The 20027-nt window shown below is 47.3% G+C and overlaps 2 protein-coding genes across 2 annotated transcripts in view; one reads left to right on the top strand and one right to left on the bottom strand.

Annotated features, from left to right (window-relative positions):
- The window catches only part of ARHGEF26 (Rho guanine nucleotide exchange factor 26), a 29372-nt gene extending 25103 nt beyond the window's left edge, over positions 1–4269 (top strand). Inside the window, exons 13-14 of the mRNA XM_041467722.1 lie at positions 197–301; positions 1044–4269. Coding sequence (XP_041323656.1) covers positions 197–301; positions 1044–1186 — 248 coding nt within the window. The 3' untranslated portion in view covers positions 1187–4269. The remainder of the gene's footprint in view (positions 1–196; positions 302–1043) is intronic.
- On the bottom strand, positions 3655–19777 carry DHX36 (DEAH-box helicase 36). The gene is made up of 25 exons (XM_041467721.1): positions 19492–19777; positions 19203–19324; positions 17875–18076; positions 17156–17194; positions 15852–16022; positions 15281–15360; positions 14313–14387; positions 14016–14182; positions 13392–13473; positions 12793–12933; positions 12191–12293; positions 11811–11898; positions 10908–10963; positions 10728–10792; positions 10101–10244; positions 9491–9608; positions 8751–8849; positions 8015–8188; positions 7638–7724; positions 6920–7003; positions 6721–6820; positions 6546–6636; positions 6042–6162; positions 5284–5436; positions 3655–4675 (listed from the first exon to the last, which is right to left on the bottom strand). Exons 1-25 carry the CDS (start codon positions 19723–19725, stop codon positions 4490–4492), a joined length of 2982 nt encoding a protein of 993 aa, XP_041323655.1. The 5' UTR covers positions 19726–19777; the 3' UTR covers positions 3655–4489.
- Positions 19778–20027: the final 250 nt, after the last annotated feature.

Consider the following 20027-nt stretch of genomic DNA (forward strand, 5'->3'; position numbering starts at 1 on the left):
GGGCTGGGCTGGGCCGGGCTGGGCCGGGCCGGGCTGGGCCGGGCCGGGCTGAGCCGGGCCGGGCTGGGCTGGGCTGCAGCCGCCCCAAGCCGGGGGAAAGGGTCAAGTGGAAACTGTGTAAATAAACAGCGATGTGTTGTAGTTAAAGCCCCTGCCTGTGACTGGTTTAACTGAGCCTGGCTCGCTCCTTCCCCAGCACTGGCTCAGGTGGAGATCATCAGAACGTACACAGCCAAGCAGGCCGATGAGCTCTCTCTCCAAGTCGCTGATGTCGTTTTGGTTTATCAAAAGGTGAATGATGGTGAGTGAGGATTTTGTCAGTACCCATTTGTCACCTCTGCAGGGGCATCCAGCTACAAAAACTTGTTTCCTGTTAGCACAGGACTGCAGTGAGTACAAGTTCAGCTTCCAAGGAAAACGTTAGCATTTGGGTTCAGGTTTCTAAAGGAAGCAGCAGATGTAACCAGCTGTAGAACATGGCTGCTGGCCAGTTTTGGCATGGGAGGTGTCCACAAATAGGAAATTGAATTTGTCTAAAACCACAGAGCTCAGACATTCTAGTGAGTGCCAGGGCTGTCCAAGAGAAACAGCCCCAGTCTGCTGTGCCACGGCCTGGGCTTTCCTGCCATAGGGTGGTTGCTGAGGTTTGCCACAGGATCAAGTATCCCAAGATCACGGTGATTCTTGCCCAGACTTGCCCACAACTGCACTGATAGCACCAAGTGCTGGCTCAGGGATGCAGAACACTGTCTGCTTGAGGGACTAAATTCTAACTTGCTGTTGCTCAGTTACCTGTGAAATCAGAGATTCTGTCACTGTACTATAACATTACTTCAAACTATATTTGAATGACAGATAGCGAAATTGTGCAATACTTTGCACATACTATTTTTTACCTAGTCTGGCCGGATTAAAAACATCTGCCAAAGCTATCCTAAAGTGGTACTTGATTCCCAGTCGAGGCAAGTGCAGACTGTACCTCAGAGCCAGCAGCCCGGGGCGGGGTCAGCTGCAGAGGTGTCACTGTTGTCCCTTGCCTGCAGGCTGGTACGAGGGGGAGCGGCTGCGGGACGGCCAGAGGGGCTGGTTCCCCTCGGAGTGTGCCCGGGAGATCACCTGCAGGGCCACCCTGGACAAGAACATGGAGCGCATGGGCCGCCTGCTGGGGCTGGAAACCAACGTGTAACCAACAACCAGCCGGGCCGGGGGACGGCAGAGCCACAGCCCAGCACGCCGGAGACGCAGTCCCTGCTCTGACAGCCCCGAGCTGAGCCCCTGCAGCAGCACCTTGCAGCAGTGTCTCGGGCACGCTTTGCAGCTCTGCCTCGCTGCCTCCTTACCCTCTGCTCTGTCTGGTTTTGAGCACCTGAAGTTGTTTCCAGCAGCAGAACTCTGGAGGGGCCTGGGCCCCTGGCCCCAGTGCTGGGTGTCCTGCTCCTGAGGAGCTGCAGCCCCAGACCCTGTGTTACTGTGACACCCTCGTGTCAGCACCCGCGTGGCACCTGAACTCCAGAGCAGCCCTGGACTCTGTAAAGGCTGACCTACCTCTCCAGGGCAAATCAGGGATGGCACAGGCACAGCTGGCACAGGCACAGCTGGCACTGCTTCGCCAGGACTCTGCAGCTGCGCCTCCATGGGGCTGCTCAGACCGGCTCCAGGTTCTGCTGTGGGCAAAGGATTTCTGAAAGCCAGGAGAAGGCACCACCCTCTGCTGCTCCATCCTAGCACAGGTATTTTACTGCAGAGTAACTGCTGCAAGTGGGGGCAGTGGTTTCTGGTTTTCTCAGGTGCACTTCACTCAGTGCCTCAGAGCAGCGGTGATGAGAACACGAATGCACTCACTGAACAAATGCACTCCAGGCTGAGCAGAGTTCAGGGCAGGTGCCTGCGGAGGTGTGAGTGTGTGTGATAAAAACCCTCCCTTTCAAGGACCAGCTGCTGACTCAGCAGTGTAGCAATGAGGGGACAACTTGTACTACCAAGGCTTTCCTCCTGCTGCCTTCCCCAGCCTCTGCTGGTTTTGATCCTGCACGATGCTGATTTGAGTGGTGAGTGAATTGTTTGTAAAGATGTGTAGCTCTAATAATTTAAACTACATTAGGAAGGCAGTAATTTTGTACAAAAATACTTACCTGGACAGCGTGACAGTGGTCATACAGCCTTACAAATTAATTTATAAGTGGACTGATAAAATAGTAATGAGAGAAACTGTAAATTGAACAAAGACTTATTTAACATAGTAAAAACACTGCGACTGTTTTAACAGATTTTACTGTATACATGTGGATGTTTAACACATAGCTGAATGTATAAATCCAGGCATTAATTTTATTCAGATTTTTTTTTAATACACTGTATATATTTTTCATACCTAGTTTTTCCAAAAATGCTGTAATGTTTTGTAAAGACATTTTTCATTTTTCCTATTGTTGGACACAGTTCTTCAGGAATTAAAAGACTTCTATGATTTTATAGGACAACAATCAATAAAGTGCTTTTAAATCCTTACTAAAAAAAGTTTTGATTTTGTTTTAAATGCCATAAAGCCACCAGGTGATAATGTAATTTTTGTCAGAGAAAGTAAATCTCTTCAGTAAACATTGACATTTTAGATTTTCCTGTTCTGTAAAGATAAATAGCACCATCCTATGTCCTACCTCACCTGTCATAGATCCCATTTACCTGTTGGACTTGGAGCACTGGCCTGGGACAGCATCTCCTTGCTGAGACACCATTAAGAGGGAGATGGGAAAAGTCTTCAGTTCCCTCTGCTTCTTGTAGTTTAGCACAGTTCAGCTGGAAGGAACCCACAGCCCTGTGAGTCCAACCCCCTCAGGGCTGACCCAGTGTTAAATCCTGTTCCTGAGTGTTTTTAAACACCCTCAGACCTGGGCCATCACCACCTCTCCAGGGCCTGTTGCATTCCTGTCCCTTCCCCCAGTGAAGCTCTGCTTCCTTGTGTCCACTCCAAACTCAGCTTTACCTGTTACCTGCCCAGCCTCCTGTCCCTGGAGCCCAGGGCAGGGAGCTCAGCCACTCCACACTATTTTCATTAGCAAAAAATAAAGTCATTTTTAGCACTGACTTCTCTATCAGCACTGCTGTTGCAAAGGAAATCACCTGAAACCTCAAGCCCTTCATCAGCCCTGTGCACTTTGAACACACACACACCCCCCTCTCCCTTTTAACTGGAGCTGGGCACTGCACCAGCACCTCCTTTTTAACTGGGAGCCCAGCAGTGGCAGAAGGCAGCTGGCAGTTTGCTACTGCAACATCAGCTCTGATTTCTGCAGGGCGTGCAGTGCTCCCCTTCCTCCTGTAACGTCCCTGACCAGGAGCAGGTTGCCAACAGAAGGCTCTCGCTTGCCCAAATGAAATCTCTGTGTGCCTGGTGGCTCCCCAGGCCCTGCTCAGGACTGCACACCAGGCAGGTGGTGCTGGGGAGGGAGGCTGAAGGACGTTTTGTGCAGCTGGCAGTGGCAAAGAGGAGCTGGGCACCCTCCATCCCTGGTTACCCAATGGAAAGCACCTCACAGCCAGGAACTTCGACTGGTGTCACCTGAGCTGCTCTGCTTTCCTCAGAATAAAGCATAAATCCTCCTGAACCTGATGATTAAGGTCATTTTTGCAAAGAAAAATAAACAAAACACCGAAGAAGGGAGAAAAGTTATATTTCCAGGTTTTTTTCCTCAAGGATAAACCTCAAAACCCTTAACAAACTTTGTCATTCAAATAATCTTCCATGACTGGAGATCATTCAAAACAGAACATTCAAAACATTGAGAACAGTTGAAGTAAGACTTGCAAAGAAAGACTCTTAATGGAATACTATAACCCATACATGAACTTCTTAAAAAAATACAAAAAAAAACAAACCCAAAAAACCTCGAATGCAATGAAACCTTAACACATAACCCAACGTGACTTTCATCCAACCATGCTTTCTGCAAGCTGCAATTTCAGTCAGTAGTGATGATGGATGGGGACAGAAAGCAAAGGAAGATTAATTGAATGGGATGAAATGCAAAAAAGGAGAAGAATTTCTGAAGATTGTTTCCTCCCACCATACAAATTCAACAAGTGTTTTCAAGTTTAGTTAAATTAAGCTGTAATCACCTTCTGTGGAAGTGCTGGTGAGCAGACTGCTGCACAGCTGGAATAACACAGCAAGTATAATTACTCACCACACCCCATTAAATGAAAAAAAAAAATTTAGGTATTACTAAGCTGTATTTTAGCAGGTTTTTTAAATATCTGTTACCTGATGGGTAAAAAACCCAAAGAAAACAGCTACAGCAGGACAAGAACCTTACACCATCCAGGAGCTGCCTTTCTGTCCCTCACGAAGCTACACCGAGCACAGAACACATGCACACACACTACTGCCAACTAGCTCCAAGAACTGCTCCTCAGGACGAGGCAGGCACCAGCTTACCCTACAGAAGTTGTTCCTCTAGCTAAAGAGAGGCTGTGAAGGCGGCCGCAGGCGTCAGCTGTAGCGCTCGCCCTGGAAGCGCGGCGCGAAGTTCCTGACGGCCTCGTTCTCCTGCGTGGTGATCAAGTCTATAATGGCTGTCAGCACTGCTGTGTCCCTGCACTTAACGTCATTCCAGTCCACGGGATGGGGGTTTTCGATTTTTTCTTGTAGGAGATCATCAAGTTCTTTTCTCAGTTTCTGGGAAGTGTTGTAATAAAGGAAAAGCAGGAAAAAGGAAAGAGAGATGGGCAGTTAGAGCCACGCACAGCATCAACAGAGAGGTTCAGTGCCTCAGGCCTTCTGTTCTCCCTGCTCCTCTCCCCCCAGTTCGTTTCCACACTGCTGTTTCCAGGATCAAACACTGCCTCTCAAAATCCAGTCTCTCTGATGAGAGATGGCCACGTCTGGATGTGACACCTCTAACAGCCCACCCAGCACTTAGCTGGCTACCTCAGGATTAAAGGCTGGTTTAAAATAACATTTAAAAAAGAGCCAGGTATGATTTCTGGGATTCAATATTAAACAGTTCTATGGAAGCCATTCCTGTCAGCTGAGGAGCCCCACTCCCATGTTTCCATATCCATGTGGATATCTCCTGTACTGACCAAGTCAACCTACAGCATCTCTGCAAAATTAGATCTCTTTTGCTTAATTTGTGTGCTAGAACTGCTTGCTGGGAGGGAATTTCAAACATCATCTCCCTGACTGATAAATCAATAGGCCCACAGGAATATCAAATCCAGAAACCCCTAAGCAGAACCAGTGTTACACTGAGCCTTCCAAGTACATTATTTTGAAACAGTTACCTTGACCAAGTTTGCTATTTTTTCTGGAGACTGGAAAACAATCCACTCATCCACAGCAATGGTGTCCTGGTCCTTATCCTTCTGAATGGATATATCCCCTCCAAAGAACAAGAGGCAGTACGGAGACACCTCTGTACAATCATACAGGTAAATCTGCACAACAACAGAATTGTCTGATCACCCTCAAAATGTCTCAAGTGCCATCAGTAATCCTTAATGAGACTCCTACAGATTTCCAGAAGATCCTTACTCAGTTACTCACAAATTCTGAAGAGATGCATAAAGCAACTCAGTTCAAAATAAAAAGGTTACATGAAATCAGATTGCACAAGAGCAAAAATTGTCCCAAGACTTTCAGTCTTTCACACAGTGGTGAAATCAAACCAGATGCTCCACAACAATGAGAGGAAAAAATGTGAGTATATTGAGAATTGTTAAGACTATTGAAATGAAAAAAGAAAAAAAAAAAACAAACTAAAAGAATTTACACCTGTTACTGCCAGACCTTAAAAAAACCCAAATCCTCAAAAAAAACCCCAAGAACTAAACCCCCAACAAGAACTAAACCACAGAAGTTCATTACTTGTGGCACAATAGCAGTATCACAAAGGACATAATCTGATGGTGTGCACAAGGAATGGCCTGGGACAGGAAGGCCCCAGAGCAAAGGCTGTTCACATCCCTCTGAACCCTGGCCCAGGCTCATTCAAGAGGGGATAATAAAACAAATAAACCCCACAAGCACAGCTCTGACTCACACTGCTGGTCCTCATCTTCAAGTGGTACACGAGCCAGTTATAATGGAACTCTGTTTCCTCCACGTTCACTGATTTGGGATGGATATTGACTGATCCATCTGTCTTGGTGCAAACTTTCACCCTTCAAAGAAAACCAACAACAAAAAGAGTCTGATAATACAAGAAGTGATAAATCAACAGACCAAGATCCCTGGGGTCTCTTTTCCAAATAACCAGAAGTGACAATGTTTGGTCTGCTGCTGCAGAGCCCCTTCAGAGCAGTGCTGCTGAGATCATCCATGTAACATTATCCATGGCGTGGTAAGGTCACACGAGTTACTTCAGGTGTTAGCAGCAATCTAGGAGTTAAGAAATCAGCAATCCCACTCTCAGGAAGTAATACACAACCACGACTCAAACTGTAGAAGTGAGATTCATTCATGCACTCAAGCCACTGCTCCACCTTGCCAATTATGCCACACAGAAAACACCCTGAATACAAACCAACATTAACCAAACCCTCACATTTTTCTCTTTTTGCTGAAGCTGGGCCGGATCTTTGCCACTTTGGGATAGAGGCCAGCACAGATGACTGCTTTGAGCAGCTTCTCATTACCTGCAGGAGACAGCAGAGTAAGTGAGGCAGCTCTGAAGCTGAGATTTCAGCTGGGATAAATCCTCCCTTTCCCTCCACAGTTACCTGAGTTGGTGTTAGATTTGGGATCCTTGGGGTTTCTGCTATTCACAAATCCAGCTGCAAGGAGATGCTCAGCAAACTGCCCTTTCATGTTATGCAGCATCTAGGAAACAACAAAAATAGCCCCAGAATGATGCTGTGCCAAGGCTCCTCCTCTCCCCCACACACAGGATCCTCTCTGAGCCTGGCAGGATGCTGTTACCTGCATGGTGTTTGAGGACAGGAAATATTCCCAGCAATAGTCCTTCTCATTCCTGAAACCACAACTCCGAGCCTCTTCCCAGCCCTAGGAATGAAAACAGAGTTGTAAGGTGTTTGTAAGTGAACACTACAGACTTAAGGACAGCCAAAACTGGAGGCCAACAGTCACATGTTCCCCACCAGGGAGAAAGTAAATCCTCTGATCTCTGTATATGTGCACACACCACAACTTCACAACATGCTGAATCAAACCTTCCTTTTTCCCTGGCGGGCAGTGACCCCTGGCTGTGTTTGCCAGAGCACCCACCCTTTGCTGTAATTAACAAAGTTGAAGTTCTGGGCAGTAACTGCCTTTTCCAGGCCGTTTATTTCCTCCTCTCCTCACCACGACCCAGTACAGCACCACGTCCAACACTTCTGAAGTTGACTTCAGCCTCTTGTAGAGGCCAGAAGGACAAGAGGGCACAACTTCAGGAATGTAACTGTAATACTATGTTTCCTTTGTCTTTTTCAGACTTGTCTAGCAGAAATGAGGTTACTGAGCCTGGAGACAAGATTATGCAACACTAGAAGGGTGAAAATCAATTTGGTTTTATGTTTCTGTAGAAGCCAAACAAGAAAGCCTACAGAGCATAAACTGATCAGCTTTTTCCTCAGGATCATCTCTATTACTGAAATTAAAATTCTAGAAGAAAAAAACCACATGGAAACATGCTTACAGTGAAGGCATTCACCACAGTCAGATGGTCACTTTTCGAGTTCTTTGACAGCTCCTTTCTTCTTGCATCTGCGACTTTCTCTTTGCCCTAAAAACCAGAACCTACATAATACCTAGGCTGACATGACAGTTCTCTTCTCCAAATTCAGGTACATCTGTACAGCAGCACTCTGTATGTCACACATGAGAATTATAGTAATTTCAAACATTCCACAGGAAAAATGATAATTCATAGTACACAAAGGCAATCTCACTAGTAAAAATGTAATTACCACGACATTAATGAAAGTGCTCTTAAGCTATAACACCTCACTGAGTCCCAGCATCCTCCTGAGAGTCTTAAATTCCCACATGTAATTGGTGTCTGTGGGACTTTACCAGGGGGATGACAAAGGGGTCCTTGAAGCTGAGGCTGGCTGCAATGGTCAGCACGGGGTCCAGGCAGCAGAACAAGGCTCCAAACAGGATCATCTTCCCGATGTGCGGCTCCACGGGCAGCCGTGCCAGGTGCACACCCAGGGGAGTCAGCTCCTCCTGCCTGTCCAGAGCGTTCTGCCACGACAAGGCACAAAGGAAAGAACAACAGGTCATGTGAAACGGGGAGGATTTCCTTGGGAAAGCCCCTGGTACACAGACACCACCCACTAACATCCAAGCCAGATTTTCTGTTTATGCTACACCTCATTTGTACAGGTATGACCAGAGCAAGGAGTCAGCAGAACAAAGGTGCCCTGAACCTGTCCTTCCCCAGCAGCCAGGGGAACAATGGCACAAGGTGCTTCTCCCACGTGCCTCATTTGTCTCCAGCTCCTCAGTGACCACCTGCAGCAGGAAGGCAGGGAGGCAGCAGGGGAACAGCAGGGAGTTCCACCAACACCCGCAGGGAGCTTAAGTGCAGGGTCTGTGTCTGTTTGGAGCCATTTCCAACGTCCCTCAGAACCACCCTGCAGAGCCCCCAGGCATCATGGAGTGTGGGGAGTGTCCCCCCTGAGCAGTGAGGGTCCACCAGGCTCTGCACAAAGGGTGAGGGGCTGCAATGCCAGAGCTGTGCAGCCACAGCTGCCCGGTACCACCCACAGTCCCACGGCTCTGAACAGATGAAGCGACACTTTACCAGCTCCATGAGGTGATTTATGGCCAACATCACAGCATCACGAGATGGGGGGTCCATCAGTTTGCTCAGGAAATAGGCAATTCCACCAAGCCTCAGGATCTGAAAGAAAAATCCCAACAAAAGCCTGCAGCAGCTGGAGAAAGACAGCTGTCAAAAATTGGTTAGCAGTAACCACACTCATGGAAACAGTGTGAGTAATTCACAGCCCGGGTTAGAATTTCTTTAGTTAAGAACTAAGGACAAAAAAATGTATTAGTGATGGAATTTGCAGCAGAAAAATCTATTCTTCCCTTCAGTTCACATACACATGGCAATCCTTCTGCTTTTATAAGGAATTCTATGTGAACTGCCAAAAAGGGAAATTCACACCAGTTCTAAAACTACTCTGTAGTAAAATTCTTTTAAGCGATCATATAAATTGACTCACTGGCATTCCCACTGAAGCTTCTCTCATTGAATGACATGTGATATTTGGGGGACAGCACAGCCCAAATTTTTGTTAGTGGACTTCACCTTTTATTGACACCAGACAATTCCGTTTCCCCTGGGTTTGGTGCACCCAGATACAAGTGTGCATTTACAAAAGTTGCTGCAATTCTTGGCTACATACACAGCATTTCTGGTGTAACAGAATTTTGGTTTAACACCCCTAGGCTCACAGTTGCATTAACTTATTCTCTCAACCACTCATCCCAATGGAAAAGTAGATAGTAAATATTTTTGGAGATTCCTGCATTTACCTTGATTTGTAGGCAGAGTTCTTCCAAGGGTGTCCTCAGGATCTCTGGTAACTGATAATCATCCAGAAGGCTGGCACGCAGTCCATTGTACAGATGGTAGCAGTGGCCTGGCTGAACTCTGCAATGATTTAAAGAAACTGTTCTTTTGGGTTTGCTCATTTGTTGGGTTTTTTTCCCCAATGAAGCTGTGACATTATGGTTCTGTTTCTCACAAAGAGCTTCCCAAAACTCCTCAAGGAATTAGAACTGAAGTGTATTCAATTGTAAAAGCCACTTCAGTCTTCTGAAACACAGACCCATCAGCAGGAAAGAGGCATAGAGAACACAGAAATTAATTTTTAAACTGTTTCCACTTTACTGTATCAGCCTCACAAATCAGGTGTGAGGGCAGTGACAAATTTCACAACAAAATGCAGGACATTTTTCTGTAGGAGGGAAACTCTGAAGTTCAACAGAGCCCAAGTCAATTCAGCTTCCTAGGAGGGTAAGGAAATCCTTCTCTGCCCAGGAACAGGAGCCAGCAGTGCCTGCACATGCAAATAATGAAGAACCTTCAGCACTGCTGGAAACTCAGCATCCCCAAACTTCCCCAAGCACCCACTGCTCCTACCTTCCTGCCCGACCCTTCCTCTGCTTGGCATTGGCCTTGCTGACCCACTCTGCTGCCATGGTGCTGATGTTGTTCTGGGTGTCAAAGTGAGTCTCCTTTATCTTCCCCCCATCTATAACGAACACGACGTCATCAATTGTGATGCTGTTCAAGAAAAAGAGCAAAAAAAAAAGCAACTTTTCATCTTTGCAAGTGTGACCTAGGATGGGTTTGGCCTCTCTTTATTCCCTCCCAAACAGAGTCAGCAATTAAGAAAATCTGTCTTTGGAAGTTCATTAAGAACTATGTTACTGAACAGCTCAAGAGCTGATTTATTCTCCTCAGCCTGGCAGAAATCCCCACTGGGACTCTGAACAGAGGACAGGCAGCTCAGATTACCCTGCACAAATCCTTCTAGCAATTGTTTAGTATTCCTGTAGTTTAACTGTTCAAAACATCGTGGTTGGCTGAACTGTTTAAAACAATCATAGGAAAACTCTGTTTAGTCTATAAATATTTCCAAAGATAAGGTGTTATAAATTAATGGCACAAACACAGAAACGTATTTTTGGCAACATCAAACAGGTTTATACTTTAAATTATCACTTCCATTTATTTTGTTAAGCACACAGCTTCCCAGGCACTTACCTGGTTTCTGCAATGTTGGTTGCAATCACAATTTTCCTCACTCCTGGTGGGGTCTTCTTGAACACCTGTAATTATCCAGGGCCCGTTTATGTCTTTGCCAAAACCAAACATATGCTTCATTCTTTTTTTTTTTTTTTTTTTTTTTTGGTTGTGAAATATTGCAATAAAAGAGAAGCTTACCTGAGTCTGGTTAACAGTAGGCATCAGTGAATGCAAAGGTATGATAATAAACCTATCTGAAAGTTAAAAAGAGATAAAAAATATGGTGTAAGCACAGAAACTTCCAATTTTACAGGAAAATCTATTAAATCAACTATGCAGAACAGAGAAAATAGGCTGCAAGTCAGGCCACTGCTTCCTGCTCTGAGATCACAGGTACTTGTATCACAACAGCAAATTCTAAAGAAAAAAGGTATAAAGACCTTTTCTATGATGCTATAACATGATGAGTTAAGACAATATATGAAGTTATGTACAGTAATTCAGACTTCCTTTTTAAATTCTGAAGTTATTTAATAATTGGTCAAGTTTAATACACAAACTGACACTCAATCTTTCAATGAGCTGCAATTCTGCATCTATGAATGTACACAACCACACTGCAGGTCACCATCAGAAGAGCCAGGAGCCCAGCTGAGACAGGTGAGGTGGAAATATGAGAGATGCAAAAGGACCAACTGAAGTGTGTCAGACAGGCACAGAGTACTTGAGAGTCTGTAAGACATCCCCAAATCAACAGGATTTAAGGGAACTATCAGCAAAGCAGAGGAAGCTGCTCGAGGATGAAGCACAGAGGAAGTGCACACAGAATGGAGCTCAGTTTTGGATGGGAGTTCTCCCAGCTGCAGCAAAGGACAAGAGGAAGAAGATGCAGGTCAGGTTGTTTTTCAGATTGTCACTCCCACACTGAGAAAAATGTGTTGGTAGCAGAGGAAAGGATACCACAGACACTCAAAAACTGCTGAACACTTTGGAGAGGAGACAAGGGAAAAAAAGAATCCAGCACAACTGCAGCAACCCCAAGCAAAAGGAATCTGCCCCCAGTGCCACTGCCAGAAGTCCCACAGAGAGTTTGGGTTTTACCTGACTTAAACATGACTTGAGACATCAAGAGCTCATGCAAAGTGCTGATGTTATCCCAGCCTGGCAGAAACACCAGAATTGCACCATCCTACAAGGGAAAGAGGCAGTGAAGGGAAGAGAGGTCAGAACACATCACACACTGCACAGAGAGCCAGCTCCTTGCACATTGACATGTGGTGGGCATGTGAGATATGAAACCTCACTGGCCCAGCCTGGTACAGTCTGTCAAGGGCTTTTTTTCTATAAAACAGCTACCTCCATGAATTTATCTGAACATAAGAGTAGTTCAAAACTGTTCAATTATTTAGAAGAGCAAACAAGAATTTCTCCTCTTTCTGTGTGACCAGCTCTGGCACTGCCCCAGCTCAGTCCCACTGTACCTCCTCTTCCAGCACAATGTGTCTGATCAGTGCTGCCACAAGGTCCAGGTCCACCTTGTCATCATCCATCATTTCCAGGGCACTGATTGTACTTGCTGAGTACCTGCAGCAGGGAAAGCACAGACATGCAAAGCCAGGGCTCCTGCTGCCTGCCTCTGAGTGAGCCACCCAGCCATGAACCCACCTGCAATCAGCTCAGCTCTTTGAGCAATTCCTGCACCTCCAAAGTACTCTCCACATTTAGCTCAGTGGGATTATTGTCAGTTCAGAACAGCTGAAGAATTATCATGTCATGACTGAACTGTCTTTGAAGCACTTACACGACCTCTCTCCTCATTGATGAGCCAGGGACTGACAATTTCTATTTAGGTAATGAACTGAAATTTAATTTGAACAACTCAGAGGCAAAGGGAGCTAATCCTGCTGTCTCTAAAGCACTTCACCAGTTACCAGCCAACTGTACAGGCAATTCCATCACCATTTTCCACAGCAGCCACTACCCCACTGTTACTAAAGCCCAGCAACACAACACAGCACTAATTTATGGCTGTCACTTCAGGGCTGCCTGAAAACTGAAAGCAGAAGAGAAACTCGGGCCCAACCTGTCCTGCAGCTGCCTTAGGTAGCCTGGCCACTGCTGCCTGTAGATCTCCTCCTTCTCCTCCTTCTCTGGCCTGCTCATGTGGCCCTGCATGAAGCCCCTCCTCCAGTGCAGCCGGCGGTCCGTCTTCTCCGGGGTGTACCTTCAACAGGAGGAGCAAACAATTCCTTTTGAAACTGAGGGAATTCAGAGCAGCTGCACAGTTTTCCAAACCATGGACAATATGCTGTGCTTTAGCTAGGTCATGTGTAAGAATATGCAGTTTCTCTTTAAACAGAAATCTTACAAAAGCAGGGACCAGCCCTAGTAATATGAGAACATGCAGGGAAAACAAAGTGAACAGCAAGAAAGACTAGCTTGATTTAGAGACCTGAAAATTCACCACAGCAACACAGGAACTGTTCTCCTCCTCAAGCCAATACTCCCAGGTAACTGTGTGCCACCTGTAATTACTGTACAAGGCCCCCCTCAGCAGCCCCCCTGTTTTCTGTTGAAAAATACAGGCAATTCTTCTTTATGGCAGGTTAATCTCTGAGCATACATACACTAAGCTAAGCCCCCCCAATACTCTCTGAAATGATGTTTAGAAAAAACACTTGCCTCAACTTCTCAATGACATCTTCAAGCAGATATTCCACCACTGGGAAAGTGAACCCAGGGATGTGAATCATTGGGCAATGGTCTGTGGAGGGAGGCAGAACTCAGTTTTAAAACTACTGATGAAATACTGCACTGAAAGAACAGAAGCAATAAACATTCCTCAATGTTTCTGCAACATAGCTGCCATGTCTACAGGACATTTCCAGCTGTCAGGGAAGATGCCACATTCACCCCCAAATAAGGCTGCTGAATAAAAAAAGGACAGGCAGCAGGCAGTATTCTGCACAGCAGTTCAACTGCTTCCAGCTACTGGAAAAAGCTGTGAGACTGAACAACTCAAAGTTCAATCTGCTTGCCCCCTCACAGCAAGAGTGCTAAAACATGGTAAATATTTACTAGGAAAACACTCTGTGGATTCTGTTTCCACAATATGTCACAAAAGCAAAACCAGAAGCAATATCAGGTTGCAATGAGATAAAACTGAGGAAACTGCATCTCTAGCAGCTGGCAGATATTTGTAAAACTGAAGTAATTTCTTCTTTTGATACAAATCAAGTCTATAATTCCAGAACTGCACTATACTGTAGAAGCCAGAAGAACATTTCTAGGAAGCATTTCACCTACCAAAGTACTCAGAAAACTTCTCTGCATTTAAAGTAGCACTCATCAGTATGACTTTCAGATCCAGACGAACATTCAGAAGATCTTTAATAATGCTCATTAAAACGTCTGATTGAAGATTTCTTTCATGGATTTCATCAAGAACTACATGACTGATGCTGGACAAGTGCCTAAAATAGAAGGGGAGGAAGTTAAACTTTTGCTTTTAGAAAAAATAAAAAGTAGAGCCACGACTGTTTGGAACAGCCCAGGACTAATTTCATAACTGCATTCAGTGTCTCATTAAACAGGAGCTCTTACTTGTCTGACTGGAGCCACTGCAGCACAATTCCCGTGGTACAGTACAAAATTGAACCTTGCTTCCTTGGCAAGCGACTGAAAGACACACAAAAAGAACTCCTCAGTTTTCCTCTGTGTTTAACAAAATGCTTTAAAACCTTAAACCCCAGCTGCAGGTGCCACTGCAGACACGATGCAGATGTGCCTCACCCACAGCACAAGGGCAGCAACAAGGAATTAGGCCACTGTTGTGGCTGGGGAATGGAGCAGGGAGAGGCCCTGACTTCCCAGGCACCCTTTGCCATCTCCTGCTCACTGAGGTGCTGATCCCCACCTCCTGCAGCTCTCCAGGCCCAGCACAGAGGGCACTCACCTGCACAGCACTGGGAGCAAAGAGTAGCAGCAGGGAGATTCTATGAGCCCCAACTAAAATGCTGGGAGGGCTCAGCTCTCCTCCCTCACCAGCAGTTTTGCTTCAACAAAAGGGTTCCCTTATGTGCTGGTACCACTTCAGATTTTTAAGTTATAGCCCACTACAAATGTAAAAGCTTTACTCTGCAAGGTACTGTCACTGCACCTATTACATGGCCCCAGGGAATTAGTCCATGAATATGTGTAGCAAATGCACAGCTTTCCACAGAAACATGGTTTGGAGCATTCTCCCCTTCAGCATTTTCACTTTTCCTTGAAATTCATTGATTAGGGACATCAGTTTTATTTCTGCCCACAGCAGAACCTTTTACTAGAGCTGAAAACAGACAAATTAGACAAATTAGACAAAGCCTAACTTAGGCTTGCCACTGTCACATGGGGCATAAAACACAGTAAATGCACTCAAACCTTTTCCTAAAATTCAAAAAGCTCATTCCTTCCTCACAGGAATTCCTTCAGGGGAAAATACCAGCAGGAAAGCAGTTCCTTCTTTTTAGAAGTACTTTTCCAATTGTGTCCTTTGGATAACAAGAGGCCCTGGCCAGGGAGCTGCTCACCTCTGCAGGCGGATCTGGTACCCCGTGCTCCTGCCATTGCCACAGCCCTCTGCCCTCTCGGCAGCCACTCTCTCAGCCACCTGAGGGGGACAAAGAAAATCAGCCTGACCTGTGACTGAGCTGCTCACCAACAGGAACACCTGGTACTGAGAGGTTTGTCAATAAAGAAATGCCCTGAAGAGCACCTTTTCTCCTCCCCTGAGAGCAGCAGCCCAGGGACCAGACTCCAGAGGAACACAGCCACTGGGCACTAGCAGCACGTTCCCCTTTCAGAGCTTGCCCATCTGACACCCAACTGTCAAGGACAGTAACTACTGAGCACTGGAAAGCCAGATTCCTTCCTGCTCATTGGCACACCTCTAGAGGGCCTCACACAACACCAGTTTTTATCTTAACGGGCATTTGCACTGCCACATCCATTGAAATCACAGCTGTAACCCACGACTGAAGTCAGGGCAGAAGGAGCTGCAGTGCCAGCGCCCCCCGGACGCCAAGCCTTGCGCGTGCCGATCAGCAGAGCGGCTCTGCAGCAGGCCGGGGCTCGGGGCAGCGCCGGGGCAGGGGCACTCACGGAGATGGCGCTGATCCTGCGGGGCTGGGTGCACACGATCCTGCACGTGGAGCCCAGGCCGCGCTCGATGTGGTCGTCCAGGATGAACTGCGTCACCTGCGTGGTCTTCCCGCAGCCCGTCTCGCCGCTGATCACCGTCACGCGGTGGCTGTTGATCAGCTTCACCAGCTCCTGGCCCACACAAAGACACGGCTGTTACTGCACTGCTGCTGCAAGCAGATTGTAGAGCACTTCGAGAACTCTCTGCTCCTGTGGGATGAGCTCTGAGCAAACTATCAACAGCTGAAGAAATGCTCGGCTGTTTCCTGTAACGCTACCAAAAAAGTTCAGTTTAAACCTCACAAAAGCCATTTCTGCACATTTGCACTTCCCATGTGTAGGGTTTAAAGCATGCCCAACCCCAACACTAGCTTTAAATACTTTAGATCCTGTATGAAAGCAACATCGAAGAACTAAAATGGAAGCCTGAAATACATTGTTAACCTTTCTGCCTCCTGCAGCTCCTGTAGATCTTTGGAGGGTGAACACAAGAGTTTGCCCTGTTGGACTCCAAGCCTGCACAAACTAAAGGTTTTCAGCACAATATTTTAACATTTCTTGTACCAACAGGAACAGTTTTCCAGCCTCGTCCTCCCCACCCCAAGGACTGTTAAGGGGAGTATGACTATTTTAAGAAACAAATGCTAACAGCAAGGACATTATGGCAAAGAGAGGGACTGTAGGAAGGAGCTCACCAATCACCCACTGAGCCTGCCAAAGCAAACACATCAGAATACTCCATTTCTACTGCATACAGGGGATATCAGCCTAAGAACTGACATCAATTAACAACAGCCCCTACCCTCACTGACCTTATCCTGTGACTGGTAAACTAATGGCACTGAGAGCCAGCAGTGCAGCCAGTAAGTCTGTGGTTAAAGCTAAAAAGGCTTAGTTGGCATTATATCCAATTCTAAACTGGCAAATTGTTCAACAAAGGTCACATTTTTATACACAGACGAAAGCATAACAATCTGAGTAACCAGGAACCTTCTAGAAGTAACTGGCAGAAAAAGATGACCTATTATGAAATGTGTGTAGCAGCCCCGTATTCCCATGATATTCCACGAGAACGCTGTGCTGAGCCCCACATCACATCAGTGAGCCCTGCTACTGTCTGGAAAGGAAGCAGCCCCAGGGTCACAACCTGGGAGGCCTCTCCCCTTCCTGCAGGCCACCAAGGATTGCTGCCAGCCACAGGCACAGCTGCCCTCCCCTGCTCTGGAGCCCTGCAGCACAGGGTCTCTCTCTCAATACACACTCACCTCTCTCATCCCGTACGAGGGGAGCTTCTCTCGGAATCTCTGGGGAAAAAGAAAAAATGTTTCTCTTTAAGCACCATTTCAGCATCGAAGCAATAGAACAGATTTCACCTCTAATCTGGGCTAAACTGCAAAATAATGACAAACTGCTCAGCAACACTTGTATAAACACAGGCCTGTGGGAAATAACTTTGTTATTTCCAAATTTGTTAAATTCCATGTGTTGTTTCAGTTTTGCTCAATTTAGAAACACGATTTCAGCCCAGCAGCTCAGGACATGACAAGGTAGGTATATACAGCTGCAAGAGCAGGGCCTGGTATGGAACAGAACTGGTGTTCAGGGCAAGACAATTTTCTGTCCATGGCTGTTCAAAACAAAACCTCTGTTTTCAAAAGGCATTCTTCAGAGCCCAGTGCTGTGCTTTCATTGTCAGCCATAACTGCAGGGACACAATCCATAAAAAAGAAAGAGAAACCCACCCAATAAAACAACATCTGCTTCAAATTTCAGATTCTAACTGTTTCTGAAATTTATCATTTCTGATTTTTAATCACTGTTCTATAAATAGGTATGAATGTCATGAATTCTAAGGATAATTTCCAGCAAAAGTAACATCACAACAACTTTCTAGTAAACTACCAGATATTACATTTTGAGGTTAGCTTAATTAAAAAAAAAAAAATCCAATGACAAGTTTTCAACTTAACACAGGGAAAAGTACCTGCATTTCAATATATCTGGGATCAGATCTCTTCTTCATTAAGTCTTCTTTAAGTTGCTCATCTAATTCAGCATCCTGCTCAGTTTTTTCACAGAGAAATTCCACATCCAAATCCAGGGATGTTTTTTCCCAAGTTGGTAGCTGTCTCACAGGAGCTTTCTCAGCGTCTGGTTTCACTTTGGCAGGCTGCTCTGGAGCAGGGCTGGAATCACAGAACAAGAACTTCAGATTCCCCCAGCTGTGCCTGGCCACATGCAGAGTGCAGGTAACTACATCCAGCAGCTAATGAACCAACAGTCCATGGGAACAGAGAACCTTGGAATGGTTTGGGTTGGCAGGACCTTAAATCCCACCCAGTGAGCAGCTCCACACGTTGTTATTTGTTGTGATCACCTGGGGAGTCCTGGCCAGGAGAACGTGGCAGTGTAGATCTGACAGACCTGCTCCACTCATTCAGAGGGTGAGATTGTTCCACAGCTCTGCACTACCTGCCTTTGTCACACTGGGATGGTGTGTGGGATCACAAAATCATGGAGTGCTTTGGGCTGGAAGGGACCTCAAACCCACCCAGTGCCACCCCTGCCATGCAGGGACACCTCCCACTGTCCCAGGTGCTCCAGCCCCAGTGTCCAGCCTGGCCTTGGGCACTGCCAGGGATCCAGGGGCAGCCACAGCTGCGCTGGGTCTGTCACTACACTGAAAATATTAAACCAAATAAAGTCTCAAACCACCAACCACCAAAAACCTGACATCAGGATCTAGAAAACAACACGCTCTTTTGCACCAAACGAAGCCACAAAGCAACAAAACATCATCAGAGAATTACTGCTTGATCACATAGCTGGATCCCTCAGCCAAATGGAGCCCCAGTCCCCTCATTTCAGCACACCAGCCTATTCCAGCTATTCCTGCAAATCCTTAATGACTCCAGAACAGACCCTGCTTCAGACCCTGTGAAAACGTTCCAAGACTGCACAATAACTGAAAACAGAAGCCAAAATCCACCTCTGGAAGAGTAATTCCAGAGGCCAAGAGAGCTGAAAAATCCCATATATCTACTGTAGCAGCCTTGAGGTGAGTTAGAACTTTTATGAGTTTAAGCAGAAATTTAACACCCCAAATTCAGCAATAATGAAGGAGTTTTACAGCAATGACTACAACCATTCAGTGTGACAACACATGTAGAGAAACGAGAAACTGGAGGATATTTGCTGAGCCAGTACACTCAGTAAAGGTAAATCACTTCTGACACATCTTCCTGCCAGCTTATGGAAAGTCTGTGCTCAAACTCAAAATAAACAAAAGAACTGGTAATTATGTGTGTTTACCCTTCTTCATCCCCGGACCACCAGGACATGGCTTCTTGCTCTTTGTCGTTTTTAGTCTGGACAGAATTCAGCAGCTGCACGATCTGCTCCTCCCTGCGCTCGTCCATGCGCACCACAGCTCTCTGGGGCAGAAAGCAGAGCCTCGGTCAGAGCGGACCCCGCGCAGCCCGACACGGACGGCGGAACCCGCGCAGGGCCTGCCGCAGTGCCCGGGGCGCTCCGGCACGGCCCCACAGCTCCGCCTCCTGCCAGGGCGCACAGACACACAGCCCGCCCCACAGCCCCTCACCTGCTGCCGGTCGGCGTCCCGGTTCTTCTGGCCCTGCCTGCGGGCGTACCACAGCCCGATCTCGCGGCCCTTCAGGTGCCCGGGGTGCCGTCCCCGCCCGCCGGGCCCGCCCGCCGCGGAGGAGGCGGCGGATGGGGCGCCGCCATCGCCGCCACGGTCACGGTCCCGGTCCCTGTCCCGGTCCCGGCCCCGGCCGCGGCCGCGGCCCCAGTCACGGCGCTGCTCGTAGCTCATGGCCGCGGGTACCGGCGCGGCTCAGCCCGGCCCGGCCCGGCGCGGCCCCGCCTCATCCGCCGGCACCGCCCGCCTCAGGTGCCGCCGCGCTTCCGCCCGCCCGCCCGCTGCCCCGCGCGGGGGAACCGGGTTCGAGTCCCAGCCTGACCTAACCCAGCCGCCAGTCCGCGGGTTCGAGTCCCGGCACGGCCTAACCCAGCCTCCCGCTGCCGGGTTCGAGCCCTCACTCTGACCCGCCCCGCTGGACCCGGGTTCGAGTCCCCCACCGGCCGGCGTGTTGCAGAATGGGGAATTTGTATCGT

This window comes from Pyrgilauda ruficollis, unplaced genomic scaffold (genome assembly GCF_017590135.1).
Source record: "Pyrgilauda ruficollis isolate IOZ18807 unplaced genomic scaffold, ASM1759013v1 scaffold21, whole genome shotgun sequence".
Classification (NCBI taxonomy): domain Eukaryota; kingdom Metazoa; phylum Chordata; class Aves; order Passeriformes; family Passeridae; genus Pyrgilauda; species Pyrgilauda ruficollis.